Source organism: Macaca mulatta, chromosome 9 (genome assembly GCF_049350105.2).
Source record: "Macaca mulatta isolate MMU2019108-1 chromosome 9, T2T-MMU8v2.0, whole genome shotgun sequence".
Classification (NCBI taxonomy): domain Eukaryota; kingdom Metazoa; phylum Chordata; class Mammalia; order Primates; family Cercopithecidae; genus Macaca; species Macaca mulatta.
The window spans coordinates 58,867,500-58,886,443 of NC_133414.1; the positions used below are offsets into that span (position 1 = coordinate 58,867,500).

The 18,944-nt window shown below is 43.4% G+C and overlaps 1 protein-coding gene across 11 annotated transcripts in view; it reads left to right on the forward strand.

The window, feature by feature from the left end:
• Positions 1 to 18,944, forward strand: part of LOC719082 (WASH complex subunit 2A) — a 64,687-nt gene that overhangs the window by 30,655 nt on the left and 15,088 nt on the right. For all 11 annotated transcript variants that reach the window (XR_013398032.1, XR_013398033.1, XR_013398034.1 and 8 more), the window contains 6 exons: positions 463 to 549; positions 4,555 to 4,656; positions 6,879 to 7,010; positions 10,628 to 10,797; positions 14,398 to 14,500; positions 18,564 to 18,716. Coding sequence is in view for 8 of the 11 variants with exons in the window: in XM_028826307.2 (XP_028682140.2) it covers positions 463 to 549; positions 4,555 to 4,656; positions 6,879 to 7,010; positions 10,628 to 10,797; positions 14,398 to 14,500; positions 18,564 to 18,716 (747 nt within the window). In the remaining 3 variants the exon portion in view is untranslated. The remainder of the gene's footprint in view (positions 1 to 462; positions 550 to 4,554; positions 4,657 to 6,878; positions 7,011 to 10,627; positions 10,798 to 14,397; positions 14,501 to 18,563; positions 18,717 to 18,944) is intronic.

The following is an 18,944-nucleotide window of genomic DNA, read 5'->3' on the forward strand; positions in this document are numbered from 1 at the left end:
TCAGATTGACCTGTGTATGGGCAGTGCATGTGTCCCCAGGAGTCTTTAAGCCCTTCTGACTGACCTTTCACTGCTGTCCCGCACAGCTGATCCCTCCTCTTTCTACAGTCTCATCATGTCATGTCCTGGCTGTGAAACCCTGACTTTCTCCTGCCCACCACCTAAGGCCCAGCATTCAGAACCTGGCAGGCCTGTCAGGCAGCCTGCCTTTCCATGCCGTCTCTCATTGCATATGTCCCATCCGTGCACCCATTACCCAGGCAGTGTGTCCCGCCCCCCGATATACCAGATGTGTCCTCTGTTTGTCTTACTGTTCTCTTAACAGAGCCCTCGGCTTGGTGCCTATCATAGCAGAGACTCCTTGCATTTTCTAAATGGTTGATTGAGTAAACCCTCTTTTTTGGGTATCTTATTTGTTAATGCTTAATTTTTCTTTTTCTTTTTTTTTTTTTCCCAACAAAGGTTACCTTACCTTCCAGCAAAAATCTCAAGCCCTCGTCAGAAACAAAGACTCAAAAAGGCTTATTTTCAGATGAGGAGGACTCTGAGGTATGGTATTCTTTTCCTTAGTTGTTGGTATTGGTCTATGAATATGACATAGAAACTATTTCTGAATCAGGTTTTTCTCAGTGGAGTTGTAAGACTTTTTGTTAAGTACTCCAGTTCTTTAAAAATTATCTCTAGAGGTCAGGAGCTGTGGTTCATGCCTGTAATCCTAGCACTTTGGGAGGCCAAGGCAGGCGGACACCTGAGGTTAGGAATTTAACACCAGGCTGGCCAACATGATGAAACCTTGTCTCCGTTAAAAATACAAAAGTTAGCCAGACATGGTGGTGCGAGCCTGTAATCCCAGTTGCTCAGGAGGCTGAGATAGGAGATTCACTTGGACCCGGGAGGCAGAAATTGCAATAAACCGACATCACACCATTGCACTCTAGCCTAGGCAACAGAGCGAGACTTCGTCTCAAAATAAATAAATGAATAAAAAATAATCTCTTGAGAGCTTAGGGTCTTTAGAAAGCAATATGTTTACAATACTTTTCACTTTTGAGTTGGACTGTATTTACATTTCCTGTGATGAAAATACTCTCTCTTTAGGATGCTCAGCTTTTAGACTATGAATGGGCTCATGATGTGATGAGGAGCTTGCACCAGAGTGGAGGTCACCGTGCTCCTTCCTTTATTCACACTCTCACTAACTGGACCATGGCTTAGTGCTGTAGCGGAAGGATTCTGGCATAGCCATCTGTCTTGTCGAGACTGAGACTGCTAACAGACTGTGGGACCTGGTTCACAGGTTGCTTCAGTCCCTCCAGGCACCTTAGAACCACCTCTCAGAATTTCACTGCTTTTCCTGAGTCTCTCAGGCCTAGGTCATCTTAGATCTAATTTTAAGTTAGCCTTGTAGGAGATCAGAGACCTGTATGAGAATGCAATGGGAAGTAATAAGTCCCTTTTACAGAAAAATGTGTGGACATGGCAGAAACTTACACGTATTTCAAGAAACTGTGGGCTGTAGGTTAGGCTCTCACGGTTGGACTTTGCACTCACAGCAAGGATGAACGTGGAACCCTTTGGAAGTAGAGTGATTGCCCTTGATGTAAAGAATACCTTTGAGGCTATTATTTCACTGAAGGCTAGTGTACAAAACATGGGAATTAACCAGAGTCCAGTTAAGTCACAACCCTGAGCCCTGAGAAACAGCATGATGGGGCCTCCACCATCTTATGCTCATAGATCCCGTATATCACCCACACCTGCACCTCGGGGTCTTTGCACCTGCCCCTGCCACTCTGAGGAATGCTGTTCCCAGAATCCAGCTTGCTTCCTCACTCTTTCTCTGTGAGGCCTCCCTGACGAAGTACACACAACTGGAAGCCTGCTAGCACTTACCACCCTGTACTCCTGGTCCCCTTTCCTGTTTCACTGTTTACCACAGCACGTGTTGCCAGGGACAATGTATATTTACTTATTCTTTGTCTGTGCTTCCCACTAAAGTAAGTGCCATGAGAGCAGGACTTTTTATTTCCTGTTTGTATCCTTAACAGCCGGTCCTTAATACCAGTGCTTGGCATGTGATAAGCCATCCAGTAATTGTCGACTAGACAAGAAAACCAAATGTGATCAATTGCAGTGACTTACAAGGTGTTCTGTTTATTTGTTGCTGTGAAACAACTTAACTCCAAAACTTAGTGGTTTACAACACCAGTAGTTTTGTTGTCTCACAGTTCGAGAGGTTGACCGGGCTTAGCTAGGCCATTGTCACTGAGGGTCTCTTGTGTCTGAAGGTGGCTGGGCTGAGGATCAGCTCACTCCTATGTCTGGTACCTGGGCACTGGGGCCCCTGGGACATCTCTCATTAGCTCTTTGTGGCTACCAGCATGTAGTCAGGGAAGCCGGGCCTCATCCATGCTGGCTCAGGGCTGTAGGGGAGATTCGTCAGAGAGAGCCAAATGGAGGCCATGTCGCCTTCTGTGTTCCAGCCTTGGAAGTCAATGGTGTTCCTTTTGCTTCATTTGTTGATCAAGATGGTCACAATGGCCCATCCAGGTTCATGGGGAGGGGCCGTAGGCTCCCCTTCTTGATGGTGGGAGTGTAAATGAACTCTCAGACTTGTGTGAAAACCCTCCCAAAGGCTTTGCCCCTTGTGTGTCGTCGTAGAGTGAATGTTTTTATTGGATATTGTTGGGATTCTGAGGCAAGAAGTAAGACTAAGGCAGTCTAAGAGTTAAAGCTTTGGACCCGAAGGAATGAGTCCTGATTCCTTTCTCTATATCTCAAGTGTGAGGCTGACACTTTCCCTGTGAAGTCATTCTGGGGGAACATATTTGAGGTAATGGAAGTGTGTTTTTTTGCAGTACCAAGAAAGGTATTAGTTAAGGGTCCAAAACTGTGATGTTGACATTTGTTTGTGTTGTTTGCTTTGGTTTACTTTCATTTTCTTAGAGCAGCAGAACCCTTTCTCTTGCCATTGTGGAACATGCAGGAGGGGCACGGGATGCCTGGAATTCCCCTTGTGACCTCTTCAATCTAAGTAAACCCATGGGACTCCAGGGAGCACAGGGGAAAACCGCTGTGTGGAGGAGATCTCACTTAGTGAACTCGTTAGGTCTGTATTTGAGGAGTAGACATCGACTCCATAATTTACAAAAGAGAAAAAAATACTGTCCGAAGAGGTCTTAGAAAATATGTTCTTGGCCTATTTAATTGTTCGGCTCTTGTGTATTGAAGTTTCTCTTCCCAAGGGAATAGATGTCCCATTTTATGTTTCTACTTCATGTAGCTCAATTTGCAGGTCTTTCTTTGCCGGATAAGCTGATGTTTTATAGCATTTTGACCATTTCTTTATTTTTATATTTTTTACTTTTTTTGAGATGAAATTTTACTCTTTTTGCACAGGCTGGAGTGCCGTGGTGCGATCTCGGCTCACTGCAACCTCCATCTTCCAGGTTCAAACAATTATCCTGCCTCAGCCTCCTGAATAGCTGAGATTACAGGCACCCACCACCTCACCTGGCTAATTTTGTATTTTTGGTATAGATGGGATTTCGTCATGTTACCCAGGCTGGTCTCGAACTCCTGACCTGAGGTGATCCACCTGCCCCAGCCTCCCAAAATGCTGGGATTATAGGCATGAGCCACAGTGCCAGGCTGAAAGTTTCTTTAGAATCTAGCAGGTCTTATCCTGGTTTGCAACATCATATACCTGTAGTTAAGCTAAGTAGACTACCAAACATTTAAAAATAGAAATTTAATTTGTATTTATTTAAAAGAATAAGTCGGCCGGGCGTGGTCACTCACGCCTGTAATCCCAGCACTTTGGGAGGCCGAGGTGGGTGGATCACAAGGTCGGGAGATCTAGACCATCCTGGCTAACACGGTGAAACCTGTTCTCTACTAAAAATACAAAAAAATTAGCCGGGCGTGGTGGTGGGCACCTGTAGTCCCAGCCACTGGGGAGGCTGAAGCAGGAGAATGACGTGAACCTGGGAGGTGTAACTTGCAGTGAGCTGAGATCGCGCCATTGCACTCCAGCCTGGGTGACTGAGCGAGACTCCATCTCAAAAAAAAAAAAAAAAAGAAAAAGAAATAAGTCATAATCTTAGGAGAGAAGGGTGTTACTAAATAAAATAGTTGTAGCTCCATTAATCGGGGAATCTAGCCCCTGTTTCTTTGTTGACCCTGTCTAATCTCTGATTCTTTAGACTGCAATGGGAAGCCATTCTTATTTATTTATTTTTTTTAGCATGGTGTAGGAAATTGATTTGAAAACTTCTTCCTGCCTTCTGTCACTCGGGTGGGAATACAGAAGCCTCTTTGCTCTGCAAGGCCATCAGATCCTGTGGCTCTCCTCCTCCTTACCACCATTGCCCACACCCTGCACAGACCCTGAGGCCTATCCCTTTAAGGACTCTGTCTGAGCCACCTTCCCTCTAAGGAAAGAAGCCTAGATACATGGCAGCCGTCATGTCTGAGTCACTTGTGTTTTATACTCACCTGATATTTTAAAAACTGATATTCCTGTTAACAGCAACTTTAATTTCAATCCAACAGGATTTGTTTTCTTCTCAAAGTGCGAGTAAGTTAAAAGGTGCGTCTCAGCTCCCTAGCAAGCTCCCCACGTCGGTTTCCCTGTTCGATGATGAAGACGAAGAGGTAAACATTGTTATTGCAACACTAGATAATTTAGATTAGGAGAAAATGGTTGTTGATTAACTTTCTACCCAGAGGCTCATATACTAGCAAAAGGTGGTAGGGAAGCGGTCAGGCTACCTGAAGTCTATATAATAAAAATATTTCTGTTTTTATTTCAGTGACTTCTTCCTTATATTTTCCTAGCTGTGCAATGGAGAAGACATTAGATTCTTGACGCAGTTCTTTTTCTTTTTTTCTTTCTTTTTTTTTTTTTTTTTTTTGAGATGGAGTCTTTCTCTGTCACCCAGGCTGTAGTGCAGTGGTGCAATCTCGGTTCACTGCAGCTGGATTCAAGTGATTCTCCTACCTCAGCCTCCTGAGTAACTGGGACTACAGGCGCGCACCACCACACCCAGCTAATTTTTGTATTGTTAGTAAGACAGGGTTTCACCATGTTGACCAGGCTAGTGTTGAACTCCTGATCTCAGGTGATCCCCCTGCCTCGGCCTCCCTAAGGGCTAGGATTATAGGTATGAGCCATCGTGCCCGGCCTCTTGACATAGTTCTTATGGAGTGAAATCTACAAGTTTTATTTTTTTAAATCTGCCTTGGAGAAATACAGTTGACCCTTTAACAGTGTGGAGGTTGTTTTGACTTCCATATTGCAGTGAAAAATCCATATATAATTTCTTACTTCCCAAAAACTTATCTACTAATAGCTTACTGTTAACCAGAAGCCTCACGGGTATCATAAACAGTTGATTAACATATAAATAATATACTATCTATTTATATATTTTTGTATTCCTGACATATCTAGCATTTCCTTATTTATTTATTTTTTTTTTTGATATTTCTGGGCTGCATGGTTTGTCTGCAAGATTTTTCAAATTATTGCAAATGTCCAAAAAAAATTTCAACATATTACTGATAAAACATTTGTGTAGAAGTGGACGTGTGCAGCTCAAACCTGTGTCATTCAGGGTCAGCTGTACTTTAGTCTAGAGGATGGATCAATGTTATACCCAGTGACCTACAAGAATGTCTTGGATCAAGTGGAGATACAAAGGAGAAGGCAGCCATGTCCTGACCATGGCCTTTCTTTCCCATCCTGGATGGAGAGAGCACATTGGGGAAGAGAAATAAGAGAGAAGACAACCCAAACCTTAACTCTGATGCAGTACTGGGCAGTGATGAGCTCATAGGCTTTGCCATCAGACCCCTGGGTTCATATCCCAGCTCCACTACTGGCAAACCAGGGACCTGGAGCAAGTAACTTAACCTTCCTTAAGCTCACGTGGTTTAACAGTAAGTAGGGTCATTGTGGCAGCTGTAACTACTAGTGTGACACTCTTGCAGAGTGCCGGCACATAGTAAGTGCATAGTGAATGTGAGCTTTGTCATTAGTATCCCCAGTGGACACCAGCTCATTACTCTCCTGGCCTGTCCTACATTACCGCACTCTCCTTAAAGGAGACTTCATCCAGGAAGACACTCCCTTCATCCATCTTCACATTCCAGGGCTGTTCACCTGCTGTTAAGAGTTTGTCCATTCTCAGACTCAGGCCCTCTGATGCTTTTGTTCCCCTTACCTGAATAAAAGCACCTTAGTAAATACAACTTTTGGGGAGTGCTTGACCACAGAAGAATTTACACATGCCCTTAAACCTAGTACACCAGCAATTTTATTTAGTAAACTATTTCTTCACTTTGTATAATCTCTTTGAAACTAATGAGAAACACAAGGCATGCCTTCCCTCCATCCCAGGTGTATGTCTTTCTTACCTGTAAAGGAGTGGAGACAGACCCCTAGTTCTCTCCTTTGAGCCATTGTTCTGGTTTCTCGTTTGTGGAGAGGACAGTGTGAGTTTCTGGCTGCTGCAGGGGCTCCCATGCCCGTTGCAGGTTGTAACCCCCTGAAATGAGCAGAGAGGCACTTGCCCACAGGGCGACTGGATGGGGCTCAGTTTCTCCTTGTACTCCGTGATCTCATTCACATGTTGTCCTCTTGCTTCTTCCCAGCTGTTCTGCCTTCGAGTTCTATGGTAATCTCTTTCCCTTCTATGGGTGCAGTGGGAAAAGGCTGTAGTTTGGGATTTAGTAGCATTTTGTGAGTTTTCCCTGCCAGAGGTGTTATTTGTATACCTGACTGGAGACTTACTTCCTAACAGTTTGATGTAGGAAGACATCCTGTGTTTTCTGTTTATAAAGTTGTCTTACCTTTCTGCCATTTGCTTTTCTAGGATAATCTTTTTGGGGGTACAGCTGCTAAGAAGCAGACATTGTCTCTACAAGCTCAGAGACAAGAGAAAGCAAAACCCTCCGAGCTCTCCAAAAAGAAAGCATCTGCCCTGTTGTTCAGCAGCGATGAGGAGGTGAGCCGAGGTTTCTCCTAAGAAGAGGGGAGTATTTGATGGGATTTAAGAGTTAAAGCCATCCCAAGTATCTTCTTTTTCTACCTGTTTTATATCTAGTGACATTCAGTCACCAAAGGCGATGTTCACAAGATTGCCTTTTCTGAAGGAAGACATTTAATGTAATATATAATTTAAAGATGAATCTCTTCAGAATGGTTCGGAATAAGTATGAGTCCTGCACGATAGTACATGCTCCTTCCAATGAGTTAGGCTGGCTATGGGAGAAATGATTTCTCACCCATCGCTAGGTTCATGGTCGAGTCCCCTATAACAAATGACAGATTAACCAGAGAAAAGTGTGCAAGTTTATTGAAGATAAGTTTTACCTGACACAGGAGCCTTCAGAAAAGAAGACTCAGAGCAACAGGAAATCCTGTGTCGATTGTATGCTGTCTGTTGAAGAAGCGGACAGTTTTGGAGAAGCACCATGAGATGAAAGGGGTGTGACCTGATGGGAATAAGCTGGGGGAGCTCAGCAAGGCCTATGTGGTCAGATGATTCTCTGCATCTTTACAAATAAGGAGGCTCCTTTCCTCTGGGAATAGGGAGGACTGGAATGAAGGTCTTATGACCTACTCCAGAGAGGGTTAGAGGATTCTTCTATGGCCTGCTGCAGAGGAGAAGGGCCAGGGAAAGGTCAGAGAGACCTTTCTGCTTCTCAGATGCCAAGGTGTCATATTTTGACGTAGCATGTCCCGTATACCCCAATGACCATATATAGTAGTATCTTGTTAAATGACTACTGTGTTTCATTAATTTAGAACTATAGCTGAACATGGTAGGAGTTACCTGTTGAGGTTAAACTCCTTTTTGAAGGAGTCTTACCAATATTTCTGTTTGTGATCTGGATAGATATTACCAAAGACAATAGTGAAAATGGTTTAGTTACTAACTCAATCAGATGTAGTACCAGGGAATCAGATTTAGCTGTGCAGAAAAAGACTTTAAAGATGATGATATTAAAAATCCTGAGTATTAAACATCTTCCTGTGTTATGATAATTCCTCTTTATTTTAACATTGTAGGCAAGTTAGGAGGGGGTGAATTGGATATATAAGTTCATGTTCTTATTGAAAGCAATTTTAAAATTCCAAAGCAGATTGCAAAAAAAATGTATTAAAAGCTTATGCAGCGGGGGGTGGTGGCTCATGCCTATAATCTCAGCACTTTGAGAGTCCAAGGCGGGCAGATCCCCTGAGGTCAGGAGTTTGAGACCAGCCTGAACAACATGGAAAAACCCTGTCTCTATTAAAAATACAAAAAAATTAGTGAGGTATGGTGGTGCATGCCTGTAATCCCAACTACTCGGGAGGCTGAGGCAGGAGAATCACTTAAACTCAGGAGACGGAGGTTGTCAGCTGAGATCACGCCATTGCACCTCCAGCCTGAGCAACAAGTGAAACTGTCTCAAAAAGAAAAAAGCTCATGCAACACACATGTGAACAAGACACAACAAAAAATTGCTAGTAATCCTTTTACCACAAAAGTCTGAGTTTGGCCTTTAGAAAGCATGTAAGGAAATCCCACCCAGCTATGCTCACACCTCCACATCAAGGAACTCCCAAGCATATATAATTTGTGTTTTCTACTCAAATGTCTGAATTTATGATGGATTATCCAGTTTTTTCTTTTAAACATTGTCAGTGGTTGTTCCCTCTGTAGTAACAGCCGGACATCAGCGTAGTTGCCTCTGCTAGAGTATGAAAGTGGTTCAGGGAAAATAAAAACATTAGCTAAAGCTTGGAGCAAAAAGACATGCACAGGAAAGATAACCAAGGTTCTAGAACAGGGGCGTCCAGTCTTTTGGCTTCCCTGGGCCACACTGGAAGAAGAACTGTCTTGGGTCACACAGAAAATGCACTAACAAAGCTGATGAACTAAAAAAATAAAAAAAAAGTTCATGCATAAATCCCGTAATATTTTAAGAAAGTTTACAGTTTTGTGGTGGGCCGCATTCAAAGCCATACTGGGCTGTGTGTGGCTCTTGGGCCATGGGTTGGACAAGTTTCTCCTAGAACAAAGACTCTCAACTTCGGCTGCTCACTGGGATCCATGGGGAACTTAAAAGAATGCTGACTTGACAGGCTGGGCACAGTGACTCACGCCTGTAATCCCAGCACTCTGGGAGGCGGAGGTGGGCGAATCACCTGAGGTTAGGAGTTTGAGACCAGCCTGGCCAACGTGGCAAAACTCCGTCTCTATAAAAAATACAAAAATTATCCAGGCATGATGATACATGCCTGTAGTCCTAGCAACTCGGGAGGCTGAGGCAGGAGAATCACTTGAACCCAGGAGGCAGAGGTTGCAGTGAGCCAAGATCGCACCACTGCACGCCAGCCTGGGCCACAGAGCGAGACTCCATCTCAAAAAAGAAAAAAAAAAAAAAGACCTAAGGAGTGCTGACAGCGGATCCCAGCTCCAGAGATTCTGAATTCATCAGTCTGGTGTACAGCCTCGTCATTGGAGTTTTGTGATGCTCTCCAGTGGATTCCAGTGTTTAGTCACTGCTAAACATTGACGAGCAATTCTCAAGCTGTAATGTTTAAGAAATCACCTGGGCACCCTGTGAAATGCACGTTCTGATTCAGAAAGTAGGGGTGGGGCCTGAAATTCTGCATAATCTGCTGCTGGCTTGTGGCCTCCCCTTGGATTTGCAAGACTGTAGACTCCAGAGATCAGAGCACTTATGCAAGTGCTTGGGAGTTCTTTGATTTGAAGGGGTGTGAGCATAGCCTAGTGGAATTTCCTTAAATGCTTTCTGAAGGCCACATTCAGACTTGTGGTAAAAGGATTACTAGCAGTTTTTCTTTGTGTCTTCTTCACATGTGTGTTGCATGAATTTTGACACTTTTTTTTTTTGTAATCTGCTTTAGGACTTTTAAAATTAAAATATCATTCTCCTCTGGAGTTGGAAGTTCTTGAGTTCTTGGTATTTTTATATTCGGCTTCCTTCTTATAGCCTCTGTAATTAATGTTGATCCCCTGAAATAGACAAGTCAGTTGTCGTAACACAGTGCAGAACAATAGTGGGAAGAGACATCATGGCAGGTGTTGGAGGAGGAAATCATGAGAAGCTCTGTGAGGTCAGAGAACCCAGCTGTCTAGATTTGAGTTCAAAGAAAAGTCTTAGGTATGAGCTTTCTTCAAGACTGATACACTGAGTTTAATGCTTAGTTTAAATACAACTTAGTTTAACAAATATAAGTTTTATTTTACTCCCCATGTTTTATAATCTAAATTGCCAATATACTTCTGTTTTTTTGAGTTGGAGTCTTGCTCTGTTGCTCAGGCTGGAGTGCAGTGGCATGATCTCGGCTCACTGCAAACTCCGTCTCCCAGGTTCACGCCATTCTCCTGCCTCAGGCTCCCGAGTAGCTGGGACTACAGGCGCCCTCCACCACGCCTGGCTAATTTTTTTGTATTTTTTGTAGAAACGGAGTTTCACCACGTTAGCCAGGATGGTCTCGATCTCCTGACCTCGTGATCCGCCCACCTCGGCCTCCCAAAGTGCTGGGATTACAAGCGTGAGCCACCACACCTGGCCTGGAGTTTTAATATATATTTTATGTTTTAAGGACCAGTGGAATATTCCTGCTTCACAGACCCACTCAGCATCTGACAGCAGGTCTAAAGGAGAACCCAGGGATTCTGGGACCCTCCAGGGCCAGGAGGCCAAGGCTGTGAAAAAGACAAGTCTCTTTGAGGAAGACGAAGAAGATGATCTGTTTGCCATTGCTAAGGACAGGTGAGATAGTCATCGTAAAGAATCCCTCACTCTGTGTCTGTGGTAACAAGAAGAGGAATTGGATGCACAAACTAGTTCCTTGGGTAATTGCTAATCACAGATCACATAGTCATTGCACCAATGAGAATGTCTTTGCTTTTCACTGGCACCAAATTTCCCTCAGTACCCGGAAATGTTTGTCTTCGTGGATCCTTATCTGATTTCTTCCCCCATCTTTTTTTTTTTTTTAACGTTAAAGTATTCTTTTTCTTTGTTTGTCAGGGATTTGAGTATAGTATCTTTCGTTTGTGATTTTTCTCCAGGCTACTCTAAAATCTGTCAGGTTTGGTCAGGATTACTTAAAAGTTTGTTATTTGAGGTGCATTGCGGTGGCTCACGCCTGTAATCCCAGCACTTTGGGAGGCCGAGGCAGGTGGATCAGGAGGTCAGGAGTTCAAGACCAGCCTGGCCAATATGGTGAAACCTGGTCTTTACTGAAAAAATATAAAAATTAACCGGGCTTGGTGGCACGTGCCTGTAGTCCCACCTGCTCAGGAGGCTGACGCAGAAGAATTGCTTGAACTCGGGAGGCGGAGGTTGCAGTGAGCCAAGATTGCACCACTGCACTCCAGCCTGGGCAACAGAACGAGACTCCATCTCAAAAAAAAAAAAGTTTGTTATTTGAATAGAAATCTGCTCAGCATTTAACACACCCTGTTAGGAGGAAGTTCCCTGCAGAGCTTTGCAGTATCCCATCAGGGGCTGATAATCCGTAGCTGGCCACCTAGGTGCCTCTCCACGTTAATGCTGGAACTGAAGCTGGCAGAACATTCAGAGTGAGTGTGGGCTGTGAGTAACATGCTGCCAGATTAGTTTACAGTAATTACTTCCTGCAAATACTTTTTTTCCTTTTGAGAGCCTTACATGATTGCTTTGAAAGTCAACTGAATGTTATTAGCAGAAAGAAGTAACTGATTGGACATGTAAATCCTGTGCTTTGGTGTGGTTGTCATTTGATAGATTCAGAAGTACCTCAGGTTTCTGTCTCCAAATACTGGGATCTTGTCAAACATTACCATTTCTGCATTAGGCCTCTGTAACTTGACACTCAGGTGCATCTTTGGCTTCTGATTTAGAATATAGGCTCTGGAAACTTGATATTAAATTCTGATTCTGCTGGTTCCTGTCTGAATCACCTTGGGCAAGTTACCTAACTTCCCTGTGCCTCAGTTTCCTCATTTGTTAAGCAAAAATTGAAATAGTACTTCTCTCATGGGTTTGTTGGGATGATGAGATGGAATTTAAATGTGAAATGGTTAGCACAATAGCTGGCACATTCTGAGCATTCAGGTGTTACCAGTTAGCACCGTGAGTGCAGGGAAATAGTACATTCCTTTATTTTTGTTGCTCTCTCCTGGGACATTCTTCTTTCTATGTTGCCTCGCCACCTTCTCCAAACCTTAGTGTAAGTCTTGTTTCTTAAGAAGTCTTCCCAGCCGGGCACAGTGGCTCACGCCTGTAATCCCAGCACTTGAGGAGGCTGAGGCGGGCGGATCACAAGGTCAGGAGTTGAAGACCAGCCTGACCAACATGGTGAAATCCCATCTCTGCTAAAAATACAAAAATGAGCAGGGTGTGGTGGCACGCTCCTGTAATCCCAGCTACTTGGGAGACTGAGGCAGGAGAATCGCTTGAACCTGGAGGCAGAAGTTGCAGTGAGCTAAGATCTCACCACTGCACTCCAGCCTGGGCAACAGAGGGAGACTCCATCTCAAAAAAAAAAAAAAAAAAAAAAAAAAGATTGCCTTCACTAACTTTAAACAGATGAGAAAGAGAAGAAATAGGGAGTGGAGGGCGGACATGGCTCCACCTTCATACCCCCACACCCTCAGCTGAGCATTTTCTACACTGTATCGAGGTTAGCTTGCTCCCGTGAGCACTCCCTACCCCTACCCCACACAAGGTCATAAATCTGGCAGTCTGAGTCCCATCTTGTTTGTGGGTCCTGGTTCCAGCCACACACCATACCTGGCTTTCAGGAATGCTTTCTCTGCTCCAGATATATCCTACCTCCTATTGTTCCTGAAGTTCTCTGTCAAGTTTTATGTATGGAAAATAATTCATACCTTCATCAGATCTCAAAAGAAGCTTTATACACACAAGAAGAAATTTGCTTGAGGATGTGGAGGAATTGGAACCCTCATACACTGCTGGTGGGAATGTAAAATGGTATAGTCACTTTGGAAAATGGTTTGACGTTGCCTCAAAATGTTAAACATAGGTCACCATATGACACAATAGTTTTATTGCTATGTATATACATAAGAGAAATGAAATCAGTTGTTCATGTAAAAACTTGTACATGAGTATTTATTGCAACCTTAGTCATAACAGCCAAAAGTGTAAACAACCCAAATGTCCATCAGCTGATGACTGGATAAAAAAATGTATAACCGTACAATGGACTATTCTTCAGCAATAAAAAAGAGTAAGGTAGTGATGCATCCTAGAACATGAATGAACCTAGAAAATTTTATGTTACTTGAAAGAAGCCGGTCACAGAAAACCACATATTGTATTGTTCCATTTATATGAAATGTATAAAATAGATAAACCATAGAGACAGAAAGTAGATCAGTGGTTGCCAGGGCCTGTGGGGCTGGGGGAATGGAGAGTGATTGCTCATAGGCATGGTGTTTCTTTTTGGGCTCATGATAATGTTGTGCACTTAGGTTGTAGTGATAGTTGCACAACTCGATGAGTATATTGAAAATACCACTGAAGTATGCACTTTTAAAGGGTGAATTTGGCCAGGTGCAATGGCTCATGCCTATAATCCTGACTGATTGGGAGGCCAAATGGAAGGATCTCTTGAGGCCAGGTGTTTGAGACCAGCCTAGGCAACACAGAGCAACCTCACCTCTCCAAAAAAGTAGAACAATTAGCCAGGCATGGTGATGTGTGCCTGTAGTTGTAGCTATTTGAGAGGCTAAGGCAGGAGGATCACTTGAGTTCAGGAATTTGAGGCTGCAGTGAGATATGATTGTGCCGCTGCTCTCCAACCTGAGCAATAGAGTAAGACCCTGTCTTAAAAAGTAAAATAAATATTAAAAATAAATAAAAGGTGAATTTTATGGTATATAAATTATGTCTCAATAACACTACTAAGAAAAAGAAATAGAAGCCAGGCCACAGGGTCATTTCCCAGTGCTGATTCTGGCCCTGTGATCTCTCTTGGCAACCGTCTTCCTGACAGTGCTGGAAATAGACATGTCCCCTCTGGTTCTTTTTGTGCTATAGGAAGTGGCAGAGAATGTTCTGCTTAGGAAGGCTCAGGCATCATGTGCCTTGCAGAGGTAACAGCTGGTGCACCTGCACTGGATAGTAAGAGGAGAGGGGCAACCTGAGACGTGAGGGACAGAGGCTGGTGATTTGCTGGAGACAGATTTCATCTATTTCAAAGGTCTTTCTTGTTTGCTTTCAACTGTGTAAGGTCAACTAATGGCTTTCGTGTTTGGGTGGTAGGTGGGTTCCTGTAGGTGCAGTCTAAAAGAAATATTGTTATGTTTGTTTTTTTCATCACACTTTTCCTTAATTTGACCTTTTTTTTTGTTTGTGTAGCCAAAAGAAGACCCAGAGAGTGTCACTCCTCTTTGAAGACGATGTTGATAGCGGAGGCTCTCTGTTTGGCTCTCCTCCTACATCTGTTCCTCCTGCAACAACGGTATTCTTCATCTCTTTGTCCCAGGAAATGTCCTTGAGTTGATGCTGCATCAGTAGTGGTGCTTCCCCGAATCAGCTCTTCATGCCTAACCTTGGAGGCTGAGTCTTATGGAAGACCTTATTTGCCTAGTTTCAGAAGGAGATCTTCTGATTAATAGTATTCTACAGAAGAAGCACATGTGCAAAGCCATCATTCAGTGTCAGGTGTAGGAACAAGAAACTGGATCTTAGAAGAGCCTTGTCCCCATTGGCATGGAATTCTGCTAACATTAGACTAGGCTAGTTAAGGCAAAATCATTCTTTTTATGAGTGTGTGTCAAGTACTAACACTGGTTTATATTAGCTAATCAGTAAAAAGAAAGGAAATTCTCACATGTGCTACAAAATGCATGAACCTTGAGGCCATTATACTCCATCAGTGGAGAAATGGTCACACAGGTCCTAGTATAATTAGACTGTGGAATACTATATAGTGGTGAAAAAACCCAAGGTAGAGCTTATGGGATGAAAAACTACTGCAGGCCAGAAAAAAAAAAAAAAAAAGAGGAAGAAGAAGAAGATGCATAAACACGTATAACATGGTGTCATTTAAATTAAAAAAAAAAAGAAAAAGAAATACATGTGAATGCTTGGAAACCAGCTTGAAAGGATTGACAGCACATTGTTACTGGTGATTATACCCAGGGAAAGGTATGGAATGGGGGACTTTATACTCTCAATGCCTTTTTAAAGCCTTTTTAAAGAAGGCATTTGTGCATTACTATGGAATTAGAAATAAACTCCAAACAAAAAATATCTAGGAGATGTGGAAGAAGACTCTTCCTGTTAAATGGAGTTGCACAGCTTATGCCAGAAGCTCTCAGCCCTGGACCAGCACGCTGCCCACCCTGGGCCCCAGGTTCCCTGCTGCTGCTTCTATGGGGCTCCTGAGCCTTTCCTTGGGTCTCGCCCTTTGAGGACATCCAGTGGCTGTACAGTTAAGAGTCAGGAGATCTGATTGGTTTTTCTTTGTAAATTATAAATAACCTACTCTGGAGGGTAACTGAACAATAAATTAATGAATTTTGCAGCCTCTGGAGCTATAAAACTTCTTTCAACCTATTGGAAATTATGATTGTTAAATAAAACAAAAGGTCAAGACACACAGCTTAAGTAGCTGAATAGCCTGCACATTTTTGATAATCATCTTAGGCAATAGTAAATAAAAGATATTTCCGTGTAAGTTAATTGTGACTTGGTTGTAAGCCTATGTTGACCAAAAGGTTAAACAACAGGCAGGAGAACTTAAAAAATGTAATGGGAGTTTTGTTCTGAGCCAAGCTTGAGAACTACTAGCCCAGTAAAGAGACTGCACAAACTGAGAACGCATCCCAGAGCGTGCCACACGAGACACAGCCTTTATACATTTCTGTTACATAGAAAATGGGAGAAGGGGGCAGTGAAGCAAAGGTGGTGTTCTTAACAGTTCTGATTGGTGCTCAGTGACATTGTATATAAGATAAAATATGTGGTTAACTTATTTTACTCATTAGCCTTTTGCCCTAATGAGTACATAGGGGTCCCAGGGTCAGGAGAGGGATGGTTGATTTTATGCCGCCTTTGTGCTTCATCTGATAGGCAGGTTGTAATTGGTACATGTCAGTGAGATATTCGACAGACTCTGGCCTTGCAGGCGAGGTTCAGCTTTCGTTCATAGGCCCGGTTTCTATTACCCATATGGCCAAGATGCAGCCATTTTAGACAATTGCTTTTTTTTTTTTCCATCAGACTTTCCTTATTTTCTGACACCTATCAAGAAAGTAAATTTGGCCAGGCGTGGTGGCTCACACCTGTAATCCCAGCACTTTGGGAGGCCGAGGTGGGTGGATCACCTGAGGTCAGGAGTTTGGGACCAGCCTGGCCAACATGGTGAAACCCCATCTCTACTAAAAATACAAAAATTAGCCGGGCATGGTGATGCACATCTGTAATCCCAGCTACTAGGGAGGCTGAGGCAGGAGAATCACTTGAACCCGAGAGACAGATTTTGCAGTGAGCTGAGATTGTGCCAGTGCACTCCAGCCTGGGCAATAGAGCAAGACTTCATCTAAAAAAAAAAAAGAAAAACAGAAAGTAAATTTCATGACAAGGATGAGTAGTTAGCTTGCCTTCAAGAAGATGAAAATTGGTACTTTGCGTAGCATTTTCTGTGGTTTAAGGACCTTAGTTGTATATGAAGGAAGAATATGATTTTCCATACTTAAGTCTCTTTTTGTCTCCCCTATCAACTAGTTGCATTGAAATTTTTTTTTTTTTTGAGACGGAGTCTCTCTCTGTCGCCCAGGCTGGCGTGCACTGGCGAGATCTCGGCTCACTGCAAGCTCCACCTCCCGGGTTCACGCCATTCTCCTGCCTCAGCCTCCCGAGTAGTTGGGACTGCAGATGCCCGCCACCACGCCCGGCTAATTTTTTGTATTTCTTTAGTAGAGATAGGGTTTCACCACGTTAGCCAAGATGGCCTCGATCTCCTGACCTCGTGATCTGCCCACCTCGGCCTCCGAAAGTGCTTGGATTACAGGCGTGAGCCGAGATCCAGTGAGCCGAGATCTCGCCAGTGCACGCCAGCCTGGGTGACAGAGCAAGACTCTGTCTCAAAAAAAAAAAAAAAAAAAAAAAAATTTCAATGTAACTAGTTGATAGAGGAGACAAAAAGAGACTTAAGTATGGCAAATCATACTCTTCCTTCATATACAACTAAGGTCCTTAAACCACAGAAAATGGTTTCAATGCGCCTGGCCTGCATTGAATTTTTATGTAGTTTTCAGTGAGTCCAGGATGTTCCACAAAAGCGTTTTCCTTTAATCACTTCACTGTTGCTTTATCTCTTCTGAAATTCTTCATGAGCTTCCAGTGTTCTTTTATGTCAAGTTCAATGGTTTTGCACTTTACTTATCTCTTCCTAACTAAAAATTCCCTTGCTCTCTTCTTTCTTCATTCATCACATTTTAAAATCATGATTAGCAATGTCCTTCCTTAGTTTCCCAAATCTGCCTTCCTAACTTAATTTAGGCATTGCCTCAAAGCACACTTCCTCATGTCATATGGTATGATTTGTATCTGTACTATACTATGATAGAGCTTTCGTTTTTTCTCAAGAACTTGTTGATAAGTCACTTGCCCCAAAGATGCCATGAATTCCGGGTAAGTCACAAACCTCAGTTTCCTGGTCCCCAAATCCCTGCCTCTCTGATAAGGAAGAGATGAGAAATGGGCTAAAGTGCTTGCAGGCTTGTATTGAACACTGAGTTGGTATAAAACGCCGGGACAGGCCGTGGAATTATAGTGTATAGTCCTTTCAGATGAACGGACAAACAGATGTGTGCTAGCTGTTATATAATTAGGAAGAAAGTCAAGGAAGAGTCACGTAGAGAGATAAACATGCTTATTCAACAAAGCAACTTGACACTTAAGAGAACAGAGACCATGGGTGACATCTGAGTGGGGGCCTTGCTTGAAGGATGAGGAGGATTTGCTTCTACAGACATCGAGGGCAGCGTGACATGGGAGTTTGAAAGTTTGCAGTGACTTTAAGGAACAGTAAAGAATGAGGAGATGCACATGAGTAGAGGGATAGAATGGGGTGTCTGCTGAGTGTCATTTGCTTCATGCAAGGAGTGCAGGTTTGGGTTGGGAGAGGACGTGATCCAGCAGGTGTCTTGTTTTAGCAAGACAACTCTGGGTGATGTCTTCTAGTTGAAATATAAGAGGAATGAGGCAGAGAGAGAGAGACTCATAATCGTCTGGTAGCAGAGGTAAGGATCTGAGTGAGGGAGGCATGGGGGTTGACAGACACGAGTAGACAGATACAGGTGATGCGATGGTGTGAAGTGCCCTATCCCCAAGTCCCAGGTGATGATGTTTGTTGCTTCTCCCTTTTGGTGCCACCTTCCCTATCCTGTCCTCTCTTCCTTCATCACATTTAGCTGAAGCCCTAAGAGGATGGTTTGGGCTTGTTCTGTATATGGCCATGCTGGTCAGACACACTTTTTTATTGTTGTGGATGTCATGTACTCTTCTTTTGGTAGAAAAAAGAGACTGTCTCTGAGGCACCACCTTTGCTGTTCAGCGACGAAGAAGAGAAGGAGGCACCACTTGGAGTAAAGCCTGTGGATAAGAAGGTTGAGAGTGCCAAGGAGTCGTTAGAATTTGGGAGAACTGATGTAGCTGAGTCAGAAAAGGTGGACTTTTTTCTCTTGTATACTTGAATGCATTTGTCTCTCGTATGTTGTTTTAAACACACAAAACCCCTTAAGTTTTTTGACCACAGAAAATAAATGGCCCATTTGTAGACAGACTTGAAAACACAGACAAGCAGTCTGTCCCCACAGTGCAGGAAGTCTCTGCAGGGCCTTTCCTCCCGGCCGTTCTCCAAGACACGTGCGCACTGCGGTGTGCCTGCTCATGTC